Here is a 23555-nt window from a genome sequence, read left to right on the forward strand (position 1 = left end):
CGATAGGTTAAACAGAGGACAACGGTCTGATGGACAGTTTTCATCGGTCAAAACCGATTGTGTGTGGGCCCCATTTTTTTTTTTAACCAATGGTTAAATAACCTGACAACTTGCTTTAAATTTAACCGATGGATTCCTAACCGATAGGTCAAAACCGATCGTTAGTAGGCACGACCATCGGTTAAAAATCCACGCATGCTCAGAATCAAGTCGACGCATGCTTGGAAGCATTGAACTTCATTTTTTTCAGCACGTCGTTGTGTTTTACGTCACCGCATTCTGACACGATCGGTTATTTAACCAATGGTGTGTGGGCGCGACGGACCATCAGTCAGCCTCATCGGTTAAAGCGGGAGTTCACCCATTTAAAAAAAAAAAAAAAATCTCCCCTTAGCTTCCTGCTCGTTCGGTCTAGGGGAATCGGCTATTTATATTAAAATATGTGCAGTACTTACCCGTTTTCGAGCTGCATCTTCTTCCGTCGCTTCCGGGTATGGGTCTTCGGGAGCGGGCGTTCCTTCTTGATTGACAACCTTCCGAGAGGCTTCCGACGGTCGCATCCATCGCGTCACTCGTAGCCGAAAGAAGCCGAACGTCGGTGCGGCTCTATACTGCGCCTGCGCACCGACGTTCGGCTTCTTTCGGAAAATCGTGACGCGATGGATGCGACCGTCGGAAGCCTCTCGGAAACCTGTCAATCAAGAAGGAACGCCCATTCCCGAAGCCCATACCCGGAAGCGACGGAGAGGATGCGTCTCGTAAACGGGTAAGTACTGCACATATTTTAAAATAAATTGCCGATTCCCCTAGTAATAACGAGCAGGAATCTAAGGGGGAAAAGTGCCCTCTAAGGGTGAACCCCCGCTTTAACCGATGACAACGGTCCTTCAGACCGTTCTCATCGGATGGACTGATCGCGTGTACGAGGCCTTACAGTATTAAATAATGTACAATGTGCGTGTTTCTGTAATATAATTGCAGGGAAGAGAGCTCCAGTGGGTCACAGAAGCGCAGAGCAGCACTGAAACAAAGGTATTTGGCAAAATTATATTACAGAAACACACATTGCACATTATATAATACTGTAATAGAGCAGATTATAGGATTTTACAAGCATTTTAACTCAGTTCACACTGGGGATTCCTCTCAAGCAGGGAGGGGGGGGGGGGGGGAAAAGAAGACAGCACATTACATGGTAAGACCTACCCCGAAAATAAGCCCTACTGTGGCTTTTGTTGCCAAAATTAATATAAGACCCAGGCTCATATTTGGGGACACACGGTAGATATAATGGAGAAATTAGTATACTCATGAAAGGACAACAAAGTGTGTTATTTTCAGGATTATCAGGTGAAAATAAAAGTACAGAAAATCTGAAAAAAGAAAAAGAAAAACTAATATAGCCACCAGATCCAAGGACTGGTAAGCTGCACTATATAGATTACATTTGTGAGTTTAGATACATTTTAAAGCAACCCTGTCTGGAATGTAAAAATATCCAAAACCTCAAACTCTGCAAACAAGAATGTAAATACTCACCTCACCTGCCCACACCTACTAAATGCCGTTCTATTGCTATGGAGTCGCACCAGAAATCTGCTGGGATAACGTTTGGTAGGTTCAATATATTTAATGTCCCCCCCACAGTGCTCACTGGTTCCCCCCATGGACCTCAAAGTCACTACTGTGTCCTGTGATACCATGGGGGTCAGCGGAAAGAACCAGTTGACACTGTCGGGGACACAGAAGATTGACACTCCCAGAAGTGTTGGCTTCCCAGCTTTGTAGAACAATTCCACAGTAATGCGGCATTTAACAATAAGAACAGCTGGAAAAAAAAGGCATTTACATTCTTCTTCTGCAGGGTATGGAACCCGAATGCCTTATATTCAGGAGTTTCTTGTAAATCTGAACAAGACAGTACAAAGATTATAAATCACATGCAAAATAGACAGCTTAACCGACATCAAGACATCGCTCTATAGCTTAATCAATGACCTCTTGTATGCTCATTGCTCAAGAGACAAATTGCCTTCAATATCGCATATAGCTACAAGGTCATTTTACAACATCTTTTTTTTTTTTTTTTTTTTTTTATTAAAAAAAATACAGAAATACTTAAAGATTTTCATCCTCAACTCAGATGTTGCCTCCACTGTGCAAAATGGGTTTTTATAATTGTATGTATATATATATATATATATATATATATATATATATATATATATATATATATATATATATATATATATACACACACACACACACACAGTATATATATATAATCTCGTCTGCTCCCAGCAAGCCTTGTGATTTTCCAGATGGCTGCCGTGTTTCGAGGGGAGATCCCCTCTTCCTCAGAGCCAATGAAGATCCTTGTTTTTGAGGATCTCTCCTCGGAACGCGTCAGTCATCTGGAAGGTGCTATGGCTTGCTGGGAGCTGTGCTATGTGACCATCGTGGACCCTGATATGCTTTGAAGATTGATTTGACCGAGAGTACATCTTATATTTCACATTAACAAACACCACTTGGGCAATGCGCAAGGTTGGTGCACCCTCTCCTCTGTCTTACATTGTCAGCTCTTCCTGGTTCAACCAGCAGTTCTCCAGTTTCCCGAAGACATCACTGAAGAAGATGGCAGCGTGGGACAAAGCAGGAGGCACAAGAAAAGCATATCTCAGCAAGACAACGCTGGATCTGGTGGGCGGGCGAGTACTTTAAATGGGCAGGACCCACAACCAGGGAAGGATAGGTTAAAAATTAAAATAGGGGGGGGGGGGCTGAAGATATGCATTCATTTTCTGGTGCATTTATCTAAATGCGATAACAAACATTGCCAACTAATACCATCCTTAGTCCCATTTTTTTTTTTCGTTGCCCTCTGACACAAGTCGCAATACAAAATTGTATCTTTTGCTATTTACTTTAAAGTGTATGTAAACCCCAGATAGATTGGAGATTAAAGTATAACCCCCAAACCGTGAAGCCAATGCAATATTTTATTAGAAAATGCAAACAATGAGATCTCATTCTAGAAGAAATCTCCCAGACCTTTGCACTCCATCTTTGTCCATAGAGAAGAAGCCGCAATCTTCCAAAAATGCAGAAACTTTAGGTTTGAGGACAGTGTTCAGCTTTTCAGCTTTTCCTCCACGCACCATCTGATGATAGTCGAAATTCACCATCAGGACATCAGACACGTGTTCCGACGCCTTTAAGTGACTCTGTATAGGTGAGAGGAAGACATTTTATTTTACTTTTAGTTTGTAACATCAACCTTTTTCGACAGACACTTGTGAGGAAAGGCTACACACTACATTCCACATCAACTGCAGAAGCATCAAGAGCGCCAAATGGGCCAGAGGATTTGTAAAAATAGCAGAAAATGTCACCAAGTTGTCTCTATGCAGATAAAACACAAAGGGGTTGATTTACTAAAGGGAAATCCACTTTGCGCTACAAGTGCACTTTTAAAAGCAGAGTTCCACCCTAAAAATGAACCATTAACAGCTTGCTTTTAATGTATAAAAAAAAAAAAAAAATACTCACTTCTATGTGGCTGTTACCAAGCAGATTTCGTAACCTGCCTAGTTCCTGGTCCTAGGTGGTTCAACTTCCTGTCCCAAGACCCCAATGCCTCCTGGGAAATGATGACTAATTTCCCAGGAGTCTGAGCATTACTGTGCCAAAAAAAACAAAACACCCAGCATGCACCTCTCCCTGAAAACCAGGAAGAAAAGGGAACTGGGCTTCACATGCCCATACATATGATGGCTATGGCCACAACATGAGCTGGAGGACATAAGGCAAGTGTTTGCAATGATTTCTGGAACGACTGGGGAGCTATTAATATGTTTTAGGGACTATTTAATGTGATTAATTTTAGCTTGCAAAAAATAAAAATTATGCCCGGAACCCCGCTTTAAGTGCAGTCGCTGTAGATCGCAGGGGAAGCTCTGAAATTAGGGGAAGTTCTGCCGATTTTATATCCAATCATGTGCAAGCAAAAATGCTTGCGGTGCACTTGTAGTGCAAAGTGGATTTGTCTCTCGTAAATAACCCCCAAATTGTCATTCTTCAGCATATCAGCACGTTGAAAGAAATTCATGATCCCAAGTATAAATTCTACACATATTTCTATTTAAAAATTTGCTTTAATTTATGTGAAAATTTCTTGCTGCCAGCTGCTGAATTTTCTTGCAGTTGTGGGGGCAAAAAGCAGATTAGGAAGCTCAGTCACACAAACAAGAGGATTACATTATTTTTCCGATTGGGCACCATCAGAAGATGACTACAAGAGGATCAACTCAATATAAGGCTATGCTGAACTATCCTGCCATGGAATTGGGGGCCTGTGGCACAAATGTACACCAGCCTCTACAAGTCTTTGATAAACCTAAGAATTTTGTGTGACTATTGTCACTATACATTTAAAGGATGACTAGACTTGGGTCAATCGAGAGATACATGTCCGTCAAGAGGTTATTGGTTATTGGACAGCAAAGAGCATCTTTCCAGCAACACATGCCTTAAAGGGGAGGTTCACCCAAAAAATCTATTTTTAACATTAGATTGGGCCTAATTACAGGAAGCAGAATCGGGTGTTTTGTTTAAAATCAATGCAGTACTTACCATTTTAGAGATAGATGTTCTCCGTGGCTTCCGGGTATGGGCTGCGGGACTGGGCGTTCCTATTTGATTGACAGCCTTCCAACCGTCGCATACAGCGCGTCACCAGTTTCCGAAAAGTAGCCGAACGTCGGTGCGCAGGCGCCGTATAGAGCCGCACCGACGTTCGGCAATTCGTGACGCGATGTATGCGACAGTCTGAAGGCTGTCAATCAAATAGGAATACCCAGTCCCGAAGACCATACCCGGAAGCGGCGGAGAACATCAATCTCTAAAACGGTAAGTACTGCATTGATTTTAAACAAAACACCCGATTCTGCTTCCCGCAATCAGGCCCAATCTAGTGTTACATTTTTTTTTCCGGGTGAACTCCCGCTTTAAAAACTCAAATGGTAGCCACCATACTAATGGTTTAACCACTTAACCTGGTTCCTATTAACTCAAAGGAGCACTATCCTTTCTCCAAATACCTCCATTACTGAATTTCCATTACCCAAATTTCCCAGAGAGTTTAGGCCTGAAAAACCATAAGGACACAAAGATACTGATCTAGGGTTCCACAGTCCCAGGTGCTAAGCACTCTTGCCTTGCAGGGCTGAGGTCCTGGGTTCAGATCTTACAAGGGATGCTACTAGTATTTAGTTTGTGTAGGTTTTCTCACACAATTAAAAAAACATATTGGCATAGTAAATAAGTGGTAAAGATATTAGATTGTAAGCTTCTTTACATCATAGGTCAGTGGGGGGGGGGGGTCATATATACTGCAGAGAGCACCGTGTACTACATGTTGGTACCAAACAAAAATGGGAAATCAAGCAAATGGTAACCTCTTACCTGAAAAGCTTTGCTGAGCATAGTCTCGCCTTCTTTTGACCCAAGAAGATTGACCACAACTTGACTGCCATAAAGTCTCTTCAGAGTTTGGAAATGCCTGCCAAAAGAATAGTTGGGGTCTTAGTATCACAGTCAGCATTTGCCAACTCCTGAGCAGATTTCGGATACGATACGTGGTGGATTATCCGATTAAACCTTCTTCAAAAAGGAGAAAGGACTTCTGGGTAACATCATGCCCAAATACGAATGTTCCTTGTTGAAAGTAATAGCCCAGCGTTTGCTGAAAAGGCCATGTGACTATTTTTAACAGGAATCTGTAATGAATAAAATGCATATGGACCACTGCTGACCACCTTCCCGAAAATGTTAGTTGCCCGATAGTCGCAGTAAAGATATTTATTTGTAACAGGTTTTCATCAAACATCCAGTTTGTGGAGCATTCACTTACAGGCATGCCATTTAAAACATGTCATTACCCAGAAGTCTTTCATCCTTTTTGAAAAGGTTATCTGTATTTTGTATATTAAAAGTATAATTTTATTGACAAACTCCGGGCTCGTTTTTTTCCCCACTCTCCATCCAATGCACCCCCAGCATCAGCACTCACTGTTCAATACCTGTCAAAAGCAGGAGCATTGGCTTCAAATCCTCTTGACATCCTCACACGATGAGATCCAACCTTTTCCAAAGACAAGACAAAACACACATGACTAAAGACACTTTAGGAGTCTGACAACAAAGTTCACCAACTTGTTCACCAAGTGCTGTTTTTAATATTTTATATATGGTATTGCCATCCCCTCAAAATCGATGACCCAAACATGTTTTACTTGGATCTCTTCCAAGTTACTGACTATCCAGCCGGTGGAAAGGTAAAGCAATTAACTCAGAAAGTCATGAAACTTTGAATGACTGAAGCCTAATGCCGCGTACACACGATAATTTTTCGGCTTGTAAAAAACAACGTTTTTCAGCCTCTAGAAAAAAAAAATGAATTTTTTTCCAACTTCATCATTAAAACCACGTTGCCCACACACGATCGTTAAAAAAAAATGCTCTAGCAAAACGTGGTGACGTACAACACGTACGACGGCACTATAAAGGGGACGTTCCATTCGGATGAAGCCACCCTTTGGGCTGCTTTAGTTGATTTTGTGTTAGTAAAAGACTATTCGCGCTTTTCTGTCTGTTACAGCGTGATGAATGTGCTTACTCCATTACGAACAGTAGTTTTACCAGAACGAGCGCTCCAGTCTCATAACTTGCTTCTGAGCATGCGCGGGTTTTTCACGTTGTTTAAGCCCACACACGATCATTTTTTATAACCCGAAAAACGACATTGTTTAAAACGTTGTTAAAAAATGCAGCATGTTCGATTTTTTTTTTGTCGTTTTTTAAAACCCGAAAAATGCTGTGAAGCCCACACACGATCATTTTAAATCACATTTTTTAAAACCGTTGTTTTTTAAATGCCAAAAAATGATCGTGTGTATGCGGCATTAGTCAGTGGAAGTGTTAATAGTATGTGGCTCCAAGTCATTTGTAGAGTTGCTTCGTCACTCAGAAAGATCAGGGAGTGTAAATCTTACCGAAGTATGGGCCTTGATTAACGTTACGAGGTTTACATGGTCGAATTTCTCCCAAGTCATGTAATAACTGTTAATTTTTGGATCGCATTATGTAAAACCTTGCTGTATTTCATTTGATAAATAAAAAATAAGTAAATAAAAAAAAAAAAAAAAAAAATGCATCTATTTATAAATAATGGGGCAGTCATGTCATTTCTTGCCTCCAGTTCTAACTGCCAGGCCATTATACGATCTACCTGGCTTCAATACTTTTAGTCATGGAAGAAGTGTGCAGATTTGGGAAAGTTCGTAAAAAAAAAAAAAAAAAAAGTTAAATCTTTTGGCTAGATTCAGAGAGATGGCCGCAACTTTGCGGCGGAGTAGCTTAGCGTGTTTAGGCTACGCCGCCGTAAGTTAGCGAGGCAAGTACTTGATTCTCAAAGTACTTGCCTGCTAAGTTACGGCGGCGTAGCCTAAAGCGGGCGGGTGTAAGGGCACCTAATTCAAATTTGTCTGAGGGGGCGTGTTTTAGGATAATGAGGCTTGACCCGACGTGATTGAAGTTTTTTTTTCTAACTGCGCATGCGCCGGGCGCCTACATTTCCCAGTGTGCATTGCGGCCAAGTCCGCCGCACGGGCCTATTAATTTAGACGTGGACGTAAACAACGTAAATCCCTATTCACAGACGACTTACGCAAACGACGTAAAATTTTCGAATTTCAAAGCGGGAACGGCGGCCATACTTTAACATTACTATTCCATCTATTAGATGGAATAACTTTAGGCCTGATAAAGCGTTACGTAAACGGCGTATCTGTACTGCGTCGGCCGGGCGTACGTTCGTGAATAGGCGTATCTAGTGATTTACATATTCTACGCCGACCGCAATTGAAGCGCCACCTGGCGGCCAGCCTAAATATTGCACCCTAAGATAGGACGGCGCAAGCCATCCTATCTTAGATAGGTTTAAGTGTATCTCTGTTTGAGAATACACTTAAACTTAGGTGGGCGTAGATTCCGAGTTAGGTCGGCGTATCTACTGATACGCCGACCTAACTCTACCTGAATCTAGCTATTTATCTACATGATAATTTAAAGTATCGAAAAGCAGAGACTCCACACAAGAGCCCTGGTAGAAGGATTTCATGACGGCCCCTATATTTCTCTATGGAAAGGTTTGCTTTTAAAGCCCTGATGTCAAACTTGTGGCCTGAGGGTCATATGTAGCCCTTTCTACTTGGTACTTGTTGTGCCGGCCTTGAATCAGAGCAGACTGTAGTGAGAATATGGATTTCTAATAACATTCCTCCAATCTCTCACTGGTTCTGCATCATATCAGTCTTCAAACACTCCTGTAGCTTGTCCATGTTTTTTGGACATCATTTTCTTCTAGTACAGCCTTTAACCTTTTCAACTCAGAGGAACCCTTAAAATAGCTTTCCAGTCTCAAGGAACCCCTGCTAAAAATGTATTATATCTACAACTCATGATACATTAGAGTGATGGTCATTGGGAAGAATGTCCCTTACCCCCTGTGGTCATTGGGAAGAATTACCCCCTTACAGATAGCCAAAAAGATCAATGGTGTCAGTGGGAACTTATCCGAGAGGCAGAAATTTCTCATTGATCAAGTAATCCTTAGTAGGGATGAGCTTCAGCATGTTAGCACACTCCACGTGCAGAGCGCTAGGAAGTCAGCACTGTGCTAATCACAGGAAGGGCGATATTTCCCCAATCTCTGCAGACGCGCATCGGCACAATGTCTCCCTGCCTGTGATTAGTGCAGTGCCGTGCTGACTTCCTGGCGGGCTCTGCATGTGGAGTGTGCAAACACGCCGGAGCTCATCCCTAATCCTTAGCAACCCTAGTTGAGAAACCCTGCTCTAGGATGTCTAGCCTGACAGTCCTTGCTACAATTACATATACTAAATTATTATGCCCTCTGGTATTGCCAGGGGCTGCAGTTGATGCCCTCTTTTCCTCTAAAGTTGACATCCACTGCTTTAAAGTGAATTAGATACTGCCAAATTATAAGCTGGTGTGCTACATCAACTGACAGAATACATAGTTATTAAAGCCTGCTGATGTTCAGAATGTACCTAGAATGTGTAAAGTGTGCAGGTGATGGGCCATGTTGTTGGTCACCTCAAAGTTGGTAAAGATGGTGCGAACAGAGTACTAAGAAGGATCACAAATTTGGTCTGGGGACGTGGGGGAGCTGGAGGATGACGAATTGGAGGATGCTTTAGAAACCAGCAAGAAGGTCTCAGTCAAATTTTCAGACCGTCTTACACATCTCAACATTTTGCACAGATCTTATTTGACTCCTATCCGCTTGGCTAAACCCGACCATAACCCTTTATGCCCTAGATGTGACAGCCCCTCCAGTACCTTTTTTTCACCTCCTTTGGTCCTGCCCAGTTATACAAGATTACTGGATGCATATTGTGCAATTTATTCACGACGAGATGGGGTCTCCCCTGACGCTATGCCCTAAGCAATGTTTACTGGGAATATTTCCGGACCCCGATTCGGATAAATACCACAAGATATTTCTCCAAGAGTCGTTATTTATTGCCAGGGTGCTCGTGGCACGGAGGTGGCTTCAGGTTGGGCCGCCTTCTCTCCGGGAGTGGATCTCTGCTGGTAATTGTGTACTACCATATAAAAAGAAAATCTACGCTCATAGGGGCTGTCTGTCCAAATATGGCAAGATTTGGGACCCTTGGATAGGGACTGCTGCCACGTGTAATGATCTCTCCATCTGAGTCCGTTTTTATATATATTTGTTCTCTCCCTATGCCTAGTTGTGTATTTCGTGCACGCATTTATATGGCCCCGCGGGCGTCCCAGATAGGAAATTTGGTCCTCTGGCATTACATGCTTTTGTTTGTGTTATGTTTCCCCTCGTTTGGCCTTGACGATCCAGTGTTTTTCACTCTGCACCGGTATTAAGTTCTGCCTATGTATACCCATGTGTTATATGTGTTTCACCTGTACAAAATGCATCATTGTATGATCTGTATGTTTTATTTCTCTCTGTACAATAAAGCACCATGTTATTTGTAAAAAAAAAAAAAAAAAAAAAAGGATCACAAATGCTTACAAAGGGCATCATTTAAACATGGACGTCTGTATTTTTGTGGTCTCCATCTTTTCATACAAAAGAAATTTGGAACTCTATAGGTACATAAAACACGAGTAACGCAAAGCTTACACTGGCCTTGTGACTTATAGGTTACCTGTAAGCCTGGCTGCTCCCAGAAAAGGGGAATGGAGCCTCTGATTTGTATAAACGAGGACACGCAGTCATCCAGGTAAATCACCTGCAGGAAAACAGACATTTGATGAAAAGTACATTAGAAAATGAGTTTACGCTGAAAGATTTTTCACAGAAGGCCGATGAAATACATGATGGTAAACAATGGAAATACAAACTATTCAACAGAACACGTCACTTATACAAATGTACAATATAGAGAAAGTCACGGGTACATCTGCTGTTAGGGATTATTCAGTCGTAGAAGACACAACTCAACAAGTGCAAAGAGTGACAGAGTTTGACAAGGGGGGAAATTTAATAAAACTGGAGACTGCAAAATCCGGTGCACAGAACTTTGCATAGAAACCAATCAGCTACCAGGTTTTATTATCAAAGCTCAATTGAACAAGATGGAGAACAGAAGGTTTATGGAAGGGACTTTTGGAAAGGCATCGCTATGACAAATATATAAAATACAAATATACATTTTATTAAATACAATCTTGACACACTAAATAATATACATGCAACGGAAAATGCTAATTTTCACAGGATAATAGTTCTTTCTTCATGCAAGAAAAAGCTCTAGATCCCCAAAAAATCATGGGTTATCCCTACACTCAAGGGTCTTCATCTGGGGGTTCTCAAGAGCAGATTGCACATCTGTCTAAAAATAAAAATCAGTGATAAATGTCAAACACATATGAATGCACATAAAAACCAGTATGTATGTATGTATGTATGTATGTATGTATGTATGTATGTATGTATGTATATATATACATATACACATATACATATACACACACACACACACACACACACACACACACGTGAGAATGTATTAGGTAAGGAAACTTACTACATATGGAAAAGAACACATGCATACAAGAGCACCAGGATCCCTCCAAAGCCCCCACAAGTGGAAAACAATTCAAAGGACATAAACCTAATGAATAATAAGGGCTCAATGAACAAATGGGGTAGAGTTGTATAAACTGGAAGTACCGTGCATCCAATATATATGGGTACAAACGTGTTTCCTGCCATATGTAGCAAGTTGCCTTACTCGATGCATTTTCCTATATACAGGTTTATGCGCATTCATATGTATTTATGAAATTCATCAAGGTTTATATTTTTAGACCGTTGTTCAATCTGTTGCTCTTGAGAATCCCCAGACGTAGACCCTGAAGTCGAAACGCGTAGGGATACCCATGATTTTTTGGGGATCTGGAGCTTTTTCTTGTAGGAAGAAAGTCTTATCATCCTGTGCAAATTTGCATTTACTGCTGCATGTATTTTATTGGTGTCTTAAGCTTGTATTTAATAAAATTATATTTGTATTTTATATATTTGTCATAGTGGTGCATTTCCAGTCAATTCCATAAACCTCCTTTCCATATCTACTAACCGGTATGTGACACCATCATGGCTACCAAACTGGGCATTCAGATAAGAATTTTTGAATTCTCAATTGAACAAGCTGAAGTTAGAATCCGATTGGTTACTATACACCGCTGCACCAGTTTTCGTAAATCTCCCCCATCCAGTAATTGCAGGGTGGAGTAGTGACCACAGCAACCAGTTAGACTGAAGCTGTCCTTATATCAGGATATGGCAAAGACAATATTGTCTTTTACTAGTGAATTTACACATTACATTTTTTCCATCTATTTCTAATAAAAATACATGACAGAGCTCATCAAAAAATGCAAGAGAAAAACAATGTATATGTCTTTTTTAAAAATGTAAAGAAGAATTACCGTATTTATCTGCGTATACCGCGCACTTTTTTGCCCTGAAAAATCAGGGCAAAATCGTGGGTGCGCGGTATACGCCGACACCCGCACCGAGTTTGAATACTGCGCCGGCATATACCGAGCGCAGTACACTCGTGTATAGTCGGGCAGTCTCGGCTCCTCCCGCGCTCACGTCCTGGACGTACAGGACGTGAGCGCGACAGTAGCCGAGCCTGCCCGAGTGTACTGCGCTCGGTATATGCCGGCGCAGTATTCAAACTCGGCGCGGGAAAGTGGGAAACGAGCAAGGAGGACGCCACAGAAGGACGCCGGACCCGACGAAGAGGACACCCGAAGCCGCAGACGGACGCCGAACCCGACGAGCCCGCCGATGGACGCCGCGCAAGACACCAAAACTGTAAGTACAAAATCATTTTTTCCACAGGAATTTCTGGCCAACTTTAGGGGTGCGCGCTATACGCGTGAGCGCGCTATACCCCAATAAATACGGTAGTAAAGTAGGACAACTCACAACAATGATCTTTTATTATGGACCTTATTAAACTGAAAAAAAAAAGAAAAAAAAAACATATCCCAGCATCCTGGTATATGTGACGTACATATCCCAGAGGACTTCAGAGTGCTGGAGACATCCTTCTAGCCAAGGAAAGAATAGTGGCGAAGGGGTGGGGCACCAAAAAAATAAAAATGGGCGTTTTAGATTGCAGAGTAATCATCCCTAGTGCATCTAACATGTGAAAGTCCACTTTGGGCCACAAAAGATATAAAACCACTTTGTGTGCATCAGATGCTTTTGCAAAGACGGATATCATCTTTTAAAAAGGTAGAGGCGAGATCATCCCATTCCAACATTCTTGTGACACACGCTCCTGTGTCTGGATCCTCAGATGACAATTGCTCAGTCTGCTTTCTACAGCTTCCAGCAAAGCAGGCCCTAAGGTCGCTCACCTGAGGCCTTAACACCCTGCATGCACACGGCAGGATGGTCTAAGTGGGCAAGCAACCCCCCCCCCCCCCCTTAGGCTGTGAAGTCCTAAGGAAAAAGACCTGGAAGATCTATTAGGTAGATTCACATACATTGGCCTAACGTTAGGACGGCCTAGCCTAGCCTGTTTAGGCTACACCACCGTAAATTAGTTAGGCTAGTAGTGATTTTCAAACCACTTACCTGCTAATCTACGGCGGCGTAGCCTCAAACGAGCGGGCGTAAGGGCGCCTAATTCAAATGACTTGGAGGGGGGCGTGTTGTATGGAAAGGAGGCTTGACCTCACGTTTTTGAAGTTTTTTGACACTGCGCATGCGCCGGGCGACTAAATTTCCCAGTGCGCATTGCGGCTAAGTACGCCGTACGGGCCTATTGATTTCGACGTGGAAGTAAACGTAAATCCCGATTCGCGGACGACTTACGCAAACGACGTTAACATTTCGAAATTTGCGGCGGGAACGGCGGCCATACTTAACATTGGCTAGGCCACTAGAGCATAGCTCTAACTTCGGGCGGCCTATCCCTTACGGAAACTACGTAATTCGACGGCGTAGGCCTGGCGTACGTTTGCGTTCGTTCGTGAATCCGCGTATCCCCTCATTTACATAATCTACGCCGGCCGCAATGGTAGCGCCATCTAGCGGCCAACAGAAACATTGCAATCTAAGATAGAATGGCGCAAGCCGGCCTATCTTAGATATGTTTAAGCGTATCTCTGTTTGAGCATACGCTTAAACATACGGCGGCGTAGATTCCGAGTTAGGTCGGCTTATCTACTGATAAGCCGGCCTAACTCTTTGTGAATCTACCTATATGTTTCTGAGTATCTATGCAGACTTCCAACAGCCATCTGGGCCATGGCTGTATAAATATATAGTCATGCTGCCCATTTGCCTTGCTCCACACCTATGTTCCAGAAAGCAATTAAACCTGCAGCAGGTGAAACACTGAACGGGAGAGAGAGACATGCTGGTAGGTAAATTGGATCTTGTCCAAATTGGCCCAGTATATATATGTATATCTGTGTGTATGACTGTGTGTCCCAAGCGTGTCGAGATCCTACAGGGTAAAATGACTGCACCAGCCAACCAGACACTGGCTGGAAAAAGCACCTAGAGGCAATTCAGTTTGCATGTGTAGCGCTATACAAGTCATTCATTCAATGCTCAGCAACCCCGTAAATACTTACCTGAGCTCGACTTCGATCCAGCGATGTACAGGGAAGGAGGTCACCAATAGCAGGCTTCCTGTAACTCTGTCATACAGGGCGGGGCAGAATAAGGCACACCACAACAGAAAGCACTGACGTCTCACCTGTTCCGTTTCCACAAAGTTGGCCACCTGGCCGTTATCATTGGTGCCCCGCACGTTGAACCTTGTCCCTGCGCGCTCACAGCTCAGGCGGGAAATAATACAAGCCTTGGCCTGCTTATGTGCCGCATAAATAGTCCTGATCTCCACTCCGCCACACATAAGACGCAGGAGCCAGTCGTCACAGTTCACTCCATAATGCTTCAGGTGTAAGTGCAGAGCCTGATTCCTAGAGGACAGACAAATTACAACTTTTTTTTTTTTACATTGAATGGCTTGAAAATAGGACTATAGGCAAAAGTTTTTCCCTCCATTAGAGAAATTTACCTTTACTTCCTGTCTCGTAGCCAAAACAGGAAGTGAGAAGAAATCCCTGCAAATTAAGGGAATACCCCCACGTTACCAGAACTAGTGCCCCACTGGAAGATTTCACCTCTTCTGCTTTTCTGGGGACAACTTTTTACTTTCAAGGATAATGGTAAACAGGACAAATAGAGAGGGAAAATCTCCTTAAGAGTCCTTTCACACTGCCAGCGCCCGAAAAACACTGGTAAAGCGCTTTTAACCCCCGCTAGTGGCGGAATAAAAGGGTTAAAATGCCTGTGCCAAGGTGCTTTGCAGGCGCTTCCCATTGATTTCGATGGGAAGGGGCACTTTAGGAGCGGTGTATTCATCGTTCCTAAAGCGCTGCAAAGAAGCTGCTTGCAGGATTTTTTTGGACGCCCTGCCAGCGCAGAGCCTCAGTGTGAAAGCCCTCAGACTTTTAAGCGGAGGTTCACCCAAATAACGTCTATATCAGACCAACTTCTTTATACTTCTAACATGTACAGTCCGCATTTATTTTTATTTTTTACGCTGTACATACCGTATAATCTATATTTGCAATCTGACTTCCGGGTACTTCTCCCCGCGGGAGTAGGCGTTTCTATGCTGAGGAGGAATGTCCTCTGGGAGGTCGCCCAGATGATTGACATCCTTTCAGAAAAAGTTCCCCCCGGCGTAAAAAGGCCCCGCCCCCGGCGGATATTGAGTAGGCGCGTCACGAGTCATGGCGTTTCCGAAAGAAGCCGAACATGCAGAGCTGCCAGTCGGCTCTATAGGGCGCCTGTGCACCGACTAGGAGCCTGTAGAGCGGACTGCGCAGGCGCCGTATAGAGCTTCTTCATGTTCAGCTTCTTTCGGAAATGCCGTGACTCGCGACGCGCCTACGCAATACAGGGGGCGGGGCCTTATCCTTATTTCTGAAAGGACGTCAATCATCTGGGCGACCTCACAGAGGACATTCCTCCTCAGCATAGAAACGCCTACTCCCGCAGGGAGAAGTACCCGGAAGCCAGATTGCAAGTATAGATTATATGGTATGTACAGCGTAAAGTATAAAGAAGTTGGTCTGATATAGATGTTATTTGGGTGAACCTCCGCTTTAACGACTTAAATTAATTTTAAATTACTTGCAGGTCATATTCCTCACCTCTTCTGGGAGTGTAACATTTTATCTGCTGGCCCAGCTCCTCTGCCCACCTACAATGCCTTCAATAATTTGAGTCGCTGACCTTGGCCAAGCATACAGATCTGGGGCTTTGACGCCACTGATTTTAAATTGCTGAATTCTTATTCCAGGTTAGCAACTTAAAGTGTTGATGTCAGTGGTAGCCTAGCAATTTTCAGACAGATCACAATGGCATCCTTCCGCCAAAGGGTATGCTGTAAAGATCAACACGGGAACTGCCATTACTGATGTAGACTTGAAGGATCAACCTTAATCACTGACCCGGAACATGCATGTGCCTATCGCATATCCTGACACCTGATATACTATATACTTGTCCAGGTCAGTGACGTGCCAAATAGTAAGGGAAGAGTATGAATGTCAGCCTTGGAATATGCACCTTACAAATTACGCATGCAATGGTGGCTCCCACATTTGTTTCTCGCCATATACAGTTCGGTCTATATATATTTGGACAGAGGCACAATTTTCATACTTTTGGCTCTGTATGTCACCAGAATAAATTTAAAAAGAAACAATCCAAAATTAATGTGAATGCAGACTTTCAACTTTAATTCAAGGAGTTGAACATAAATATAAAGTACAAATTTTAGGAACTGCAACCATTTTTATACACAGTCCCCCCCATTTTTAGGGGCTCAAATGTAATTGGACAAATGAATATACCATATATACCCGAGGATAAGCTGACTTTTTCAGCACATTTTGTTGTGCAGAAAAAGCCCCCCCTCGGCTTATACTCGAGTCTCCCGCTGTCATGCAGTCAGTCGGTGGCCGTCCAGTGTAAACAAAGCCCCGCCTCCTCCTCGCCCGTGATAGACGGAACACTACACACTGACTCACTGCTGGGAAACCGAATCAGTCTTCCGCCAATCACGGAGGAGGAGGCGGGGCTTTGTTACCCTTGTCGGCCGCCGACTGCAGTTAAGACTGCACGACACAGTGGGATATTAGGTACATGAGTCACAGTGAGGCATGCAGATGGGCATTGTTGAACCTCTTTTCCACTTACACTAGCAGCTGCATTTCCCACCCTAGGCTTATACTCAAGTCAATACGTTTTCCCAGTTTTTTGTGGTAAAATTAGGTGCCTCAGCTTATATTCGGGTCAGCTTATACTCGAGTATATACGGTAATCATAAATAAAAAGGGGATTTTTAATAACAGCTTACCTGTAAAATCCTTTTCTTGTAGTACATCACGGGACACAGAGCAGCATAGCCATTACATATGGGTTATATAGTGCACCTTCAGGTGATGGACACTGGCACTCTCCGACAGGAAGTTCCCTCCCTATATAACCCCCACCCATAGTGGGAGTACCTCAGTTTTGTAGCAAGCAATATGCATCCCAAAATTCCCCATAAGAGGGGTGGGAGCTCTGTGTCCCGTGATGTACTACAAGAAAAGGATTTTACAGGTAAGCTGTTATTAAAAATCCCCTTTTCTTTATCGTACATCACGGGACACAGAGCAGCATAGCCATTACATATGGGATGTCCCCAAGCAATGCAAATGAGGGGAGGGAAAACAACCATGCACATAAAAAAACAGCGGGTGCCATAGGACAAGAGGATCTTATACTGCGGCCTGCAGAACCGCCTGCCCGAAGGCTGAATCAGCGTTCCTCCTAACGTCCATTTGATAAAATTTAGCAAACGTATGAACCGACGACCAGGTCGCTGCCTTGCAGACTTGGGCCATGGAGACCTGGTGATACGCTGCCCAAGAGGCGCTCACGGCTCTCGTGGAATGAGCCTTGATCGACAAGGGCGGGCTCTTACCTTTCAGGCCGTAGGCCTGTACAATCACTTGTCTAATCCACTTGGAAATGGTGGCTTTAGACGCTGCCTGACCTTTTTTAGGTCCTTCCGGCAGAATAAATAAGACTTCAGTCTTGCGAATCTGGGCTGTGGCTTTTAGATAAATCTTAACAGCCCTAACCACATCTAAGGAATGCAGGAGTCTCTCCTTCTTAGAGGAAGGTTTAGGAAAAAAGGACGGAAGAATCAAGTCCTGATTCAAATGAAAGCTAGATACCACCTTCGGTAGGAAGGACGGATGTGGCCGAAGAACGACCCTGTCCTTATGTACAATCAAATAAGGTGTCTTGCATGACAAGGCTGCCAGTTCTGATACCCTTCTGGCGGAAGCCATAGCGACCAAAAAAACTAGTTTCCTAGTCAACAAGACCAGCGGGATTTCAGACAGTGGTTCAAAGGGCTGACTTTGCAAAGCCGACAGAACCAAGTTTAGATCCCAAGGATATAGGGGAGCTTTAATCGGAGGGTTAATCCGAATAACCCCTTGCAAAAAAGATTTCATTAAGGAGTGAGAGGCCAGAGGTCTCTGAAAGAAAATGGATAGGGCCGAGACCTGTCCTTTGACTGTGCTAATAGCCAGACCCTTTTCTACTCCTAATTGTAGGAATTCCAAGATTCTCCCAATGACATACTTGCAGGGATGCCATCTCTTAGCCTCGTACCATGTAATGTAAGCCTTCCACACCCTATAGTATATAAGCCTAGAGACTGGCTTTCTTGCATTAATCAGGGTGGGAATGACCCGGCCAGAGAGGCCCCTGTTTCTAAGAATTAGGGATTCAGCCGCCAGGCCGTCAAATTTAGGGCCTGTAAGGCAGGATGGAAGAACGGTCCTTGTGAGAGGAGGTCCGGCCTTAACGGGAGGACCCAAGGTTCTTCTACTGCCATCCTTATTATTAAGGAGTACCAAGGCCTCCGGGGCCACGCGGGGGCTACTAGAATCGTTGGTTTGTGCTCCACCTGAATTCTGAGAAGAAGACGGGGCAGCATCCGTAACGGAGGGAAGGCGTAGATCAGTGCAAACTGATGCCAAGGACATACCAGGGCGTCCGTCCCGTAGGCCAATGGATCCCTTGTCCGCGACACGAACTTGGTCAACTTCGTATTGAATCTGGAGGCCATTATGTCCACCTCCGGGACTCCCCATCTTTGGCAGATGGCCTGAAATACTTCGGGATGGAGGGACCATTCTCCCGGAGACATCTGATGGCGGCTGAGGAAATCCGCCTGCCAATTGTCCACCCCGGGGATAAACACTGCTGAGATGCAGGGAACATGGGACTCTGCCCAAGCAAAGATCCGGTCCACCTCCTTCTGGGCTGCTTGACTCCTGGTGCCGCCCTGGTGGTTTATGTAGGCCACAGCCGTGGCGTTGTCGGACTGTATCCTCACAGGGGAGTCCTGTAATACATCTGTCCTTGCAACTAGAGCCAACCGGATTGCTCGTATCTCCAGAACATTTATTGACAGAATCGATTCTGCTCTCGACCACTTCCCTTGCTGGGTCAATCCTTCCAGGACTGCGCCCCACCCCAAAAGACTCGCGTCTGTAGTCACAATCCTCCATGAAACTGGACTGAACGACCTTCCCCTCAAAAGGTTTTGTGGGACCAGCCACCAGCACAGACTCTGACGAGCTGCCTGGGACAGGGATATGGGAAGATCCAGGGCCTGGATTCTCTTGTCCCAAGCTGCGAGAATTGCTTTCTGCAATTTTCGAGAGTGGATTTGGGCGTAGGGCACTGCCTCGAAGGTGGCCACTAGCTTGCCCAAGAGGCGCATACACAGGCGAACTGTTGGCCTTGCGCTGCTTAGAACCACCTGGATCAATTCCTTTATAGAATCCACCTTGGACTGGGGAAGAAAGACCTTCTGCTGCATAGTATCTAGAATTAACCCAAGATACTCCAACCTTCTTGTGGGCTGCAAGGCCGACTTGTCCTGATTTAGAACCCAACCCAGGGATTCTAGATAATTTACCACTAAGCAAACTGCCTGCTTTAGGCTGGCTGCTGAAAGATCGACGACTAGTAGATCGTCTAGATAAGCCATAACCAGGATCCCCTGGGATCTTAGGTTGGCCAACACCGGGGCCAAAATTTTGGTGAAGACCCGGGGAGCCGTGGCTAGCCCGAAGGGCAAGGCCATGAATTGAAAATGCCGATGGCCTAAGGCAAACCGGAGGTACTTGAAATGGCCGGGGTAGATTGGCACGTGCAGGTATGCATCCTTGATGTCGATGGATGCGAGAAATTCTTTTCCCTGTAGGGCGGCCATCACTGAACGAATGGACTCCATACGGAAGGAGCGAACCCTTAAATAACGGTTCAGGGTTTTTAAATCCAATATTGGTCTTACATCGCCGTTGGGCTTTGGGACTATAAATAGATTTGAATAAAATCCTTGTCCGCGCTCCTGAGATGGTACTTCCATAATCACTCGTTGATTTAAGAGGCGATCTAGGGCTGCTAGAAGCGAGACCCCTTTCTTTGGATCGCTTGGGAGCCTGGACTCCTGGAAGTGAGGAGGGGGAAACCCCAAAAACTCCAACTTGTACCCCTGAGCCACTGAGGACAGAACCCATTCGTCGGAGATTCTGGCCTCCCAAAGCTCCGAGAAAAAGCGGAGTCTTCCCCCCACCCGAGAGAGTGGGGGCGTCCCTTCACAGATTCGCTTTAGGGGCAGCTTTAAGTGGTTTGCGAAACCACGGCTTCTTGTTACCTGAAGCTTGCCCTTGCGGTCTGTTTGCGGGTGAACGGCCAGCAGGCCGTCGATACTGCCTGGAGGGTGAGGGACCTGGACCTGGAGAGTTTGGGCGCTTAAAGGTTGGCCCTCGAAACCTCTTTTTAACAGGCAAGAGAGTGCTCTTGCCACTGGAAATCTTCTGAATATACTTATCCAGATCATCTCCAAACAACCTCTCCCCCTGGAACGAAAACCCAGTTAAGAGTTTCTTACAGGGAGTCTCTGCCGACCAATTTTTTAGCCATAAAAGTCTTCTCATGTGAACCAGAAATAAGGATAACCGAGAAGCTTGCTGGATGGAATCCTTAATGGCATCTACGGCAAAGCATAATGCCCTAGGCAGATCAGCCAAGTCCTGTGCCTGTTGTGCCGGAAGGTCTCTTAGAACCTGTTTGGCCTGGTCCTTCAATGCCTGGCATACTCCAATGGCGGCTACCGCTGGTTGCACTACAGCACCTGCGGTGGCAAAGGAAGATTTTAGCAGAGTTTCAAGCCTTTTATCGACAGGATCCTTAAACATGTGAATGTTGTCTACCGGACACGTCAAGGACTTATTGACACATGAAATGGCTGCGTCCACAGTAGGGACAGTCCATTTTTTAGAAAAACCTTCTTCTAAAGGATATAAAACTGAAAACCTCTTAGGAGGAAGAAAAATCCTATCTGGTTTGGCCCAATCCTGAAAGATTAGGTCCCTCAGTAAGGGATGGACCGGAAAAACCGCATTGGATTGGGGAGCTTTTAAGGAACCAAGGGAGGATACGGTAGCCTGAGGTTCAGGCAGGGGTAATTTAAATGCCGTCCGTACCATGTCCGCTAGGGACTGGATCCATAGTCTCTCTGCCTGAGAGGCTGAGAACGGTTCCTCTATTGTGGATTCCTCCGAACCCTGTTCCAGGGGGTCATCCCCCTGCTCCGCCAAGAAATCAATTTCTTCTTGGGAAAGGACCTCCTCATCTGGAGAGTCAACCCTAGGGGAAGGGGACCTAGTCCGTTTCTTCCCGGGTAATGAGGCGGTTAATAAAGCAGTCATCCTTCGCTCAAATCCACCTAAGGTGGCGGCTAACATCTCCTCCGTAACAAAGGAGGGAGTTGGTTGGGTAGGGCCAGCCGTAGCACCTAGCAACCCCAATGGCTCAACTGGGCTAACGACCTCTGGTCTGTCCGGGGAGGAAGGCACTGCAGAGGCCTGGCCAAGATCCTCCGAACCCGATGGGGAACCCCTCTGCTTTTTTGTAGCTTTAGCATTTTTGGTGCTTCCCGCGCCCTTAGGAGCCATCTATACAAACCCAAGGTACTCCGCTAAACACAACTGACTGTCTTAATCAGCAGAGACAAAAAACACCTCTTGAAAAAAAGTGTCAAAAAATTAATAGGTTAGGGTGCTGTTAAATAATTAAACTTCCCATAACCTAATGAAGATGGACAATACAATGCCCCAAGGGCTTGTAACTCACACTAAATGAGCTAAGTAAAGCCACCTTTTATGCTGATCTGGGATAGAGTCGTGGGTAGCAAGGCTCAGACTGCTGCAAGTACACCGGCCTTTAAACAAGAATCGAGCCGCAGGCCCTTATAGAAAAGTGTACTTCACCAAAATCACCACCGGGTGTCACTCTCCCTTCGCAAGGTACTGCTCTCGAGCAGCTAACAGCGCCGCTGCTCCGTGTCCCACGGTGACCCAGATCGACTGCCAGCCTAATATAGGCTCTCAGAGCAGGAAGAGGGACCGCCCCGAAACTCCGCCTCCCTCACGCAGCGTCCCGCGTCTATTTACACCGCGCGCGCGCGCGCGCCCGTTCCGGACGCTGCTGGAGGAGCAGAGACACACGTGGAGCTGCAGGGGAGAGACACCCGAACAGGTTTACGGGGGAACACCTGTAGCTGCGCGGATGGTAAGACCTCCATGCTACAAAAGGTGACCCCCCCTAGCGCAATAGCAGCTATCTCTTTTGGTAAACCTTATGGTCATGCAGCCGTCTACCAGAACCAGCCAGGGGAAGCATTAATGGGTACATAGAACCATCCTGTCACTCAGACTTTGTGGAATGAGGCGCCCATGCACAGAGGCATAAAGTGGGCTAAACCCAGAGTCCCCTGTGGGGGCCTGCTGACAAACCAAGTTCCGCAGGCCCCCTCTTACCTTCTCCACGCCGCAGGGTATTGCCATTGCAAGAGGCCCAATCTTCCCCCTAAAACGTGGGTATCGTCATAGACCTTCAGGTACCGGGGTCCAGATTAGAAACACCACACTCCTGGACCTATATAGCACTGCTGGCAACAGGAATTACTTGGTTGCAAGAAACCAGTCCTGGAACCCAGAGTCCAGCTCTCACAAAGGAGAAGCGTTATAGGCAAAACCCCCTCCAGGACCTGGGGGCCCGGGTACCGTCCACTTTGGCTATGAAGCACCTTGGACGGATCCGGTCGGCTTGCCCTGGTCCAGAGGACAACTATAGGCAGAGCTCTTCAATGTGCACCAACACCTAAGACACTGGCGAAAAAACTGAGGTACTCCCACTATGGGTGGGGGTTATATAGGGAGGGAACTTCCTGTCGGAGAGTGCCAGTGTCCATCACCTGAAGGTGCACTATATAACCCATATGTAATGGCTATGCTGCTCTGTGTCCCGTGATGTACGATAAAGAAATGTTATTTTTTTATATTTTGTTGAGAATTCTTTTACTGGCAATGACTTCCTGAAGTCTGGAACCCATGGACATTACCCAAGACTGGGTTTCCTCCTTACAGATGCTTTGCCAGGCTCTAACTGCAACTGTCTTCAGTAGTTCTTTGTTTGTGGGTCTTCCTGCCTTTAGCTTCAGAAAGTGAAAAGCATGCTCAATTGGGTTGAGATCAGGTGATTGACTTGGCCATTGCAGAATATTCCACTTATTTTCCTTCAAAAGCTCCTGGGTTGCAGTGTGTTTTGGATCGTTGTCCATCTGTATTTTGAAGTGCCGTCCAATCAACTTTGCTGCATTTGGCTGAATTTGGGCTGACAGTATATATCACACTGCAGAATTCATCTGGCTGCATCTGTCTTCTGTCACATCATCAATAAACACCAATGACCCAGTGCCACTGGAAGCCTTGCATACCCATGCCATCACACTGCA

At 45.1% G+C, this 23555-nt stretch overlaps 1 protein-coding gene across 8 annotated transcripts in view; it reads right to left on the minus strand.

The window, feature by feature from the left end:
- Positions 1 to 23555, minus strand: part of SYNJ1 (synaptojanin 1) — a 198603-nt gene that overhangs the window by 97569 nt on the left and 77479 nt on the right. For all 8 annotated transcript variants that reach the window (XM_040338878.1, XM_040338882.1, XM_040338881.1 and 5 more), the window contains exons 5-9: positions 14361 to 14586; positions 10278 to 10361; positions 6084 to 6145; positions 5467 to 5563; positions 3055 to 3227 (exon numbers count right to left, since the gene is read on the minus strand). In XM_040338878.1, the coding sequence (XP_040194812.1) occupies positions 3055 to 3227; positions 5467 to 5563; positions 6084 to 6145; positions 10278 to 10361; positions 14361 to 14586 (642 nt within the window). The remainder of the gene's footprint in view (positions 1 to 3054; positions 3228 to 5466; positions 5564 to 6083; positions 6146 to 10277; positions 10362 to 14360; positions 14587 to 23555) is intronic.

This window comes from Rana temporaria, chromosome 2, assembly GCF_905171775.1.
Source record: "Rana temporaria chromosome 2, aRanTem1.1, whole genome shotgun sequence".
NCBI classification, from domain to species: Eukaryota; Metazoa; Chordata; class Amphibia; order Anura; family Ranidae; genus Rana; species Rana temporaria.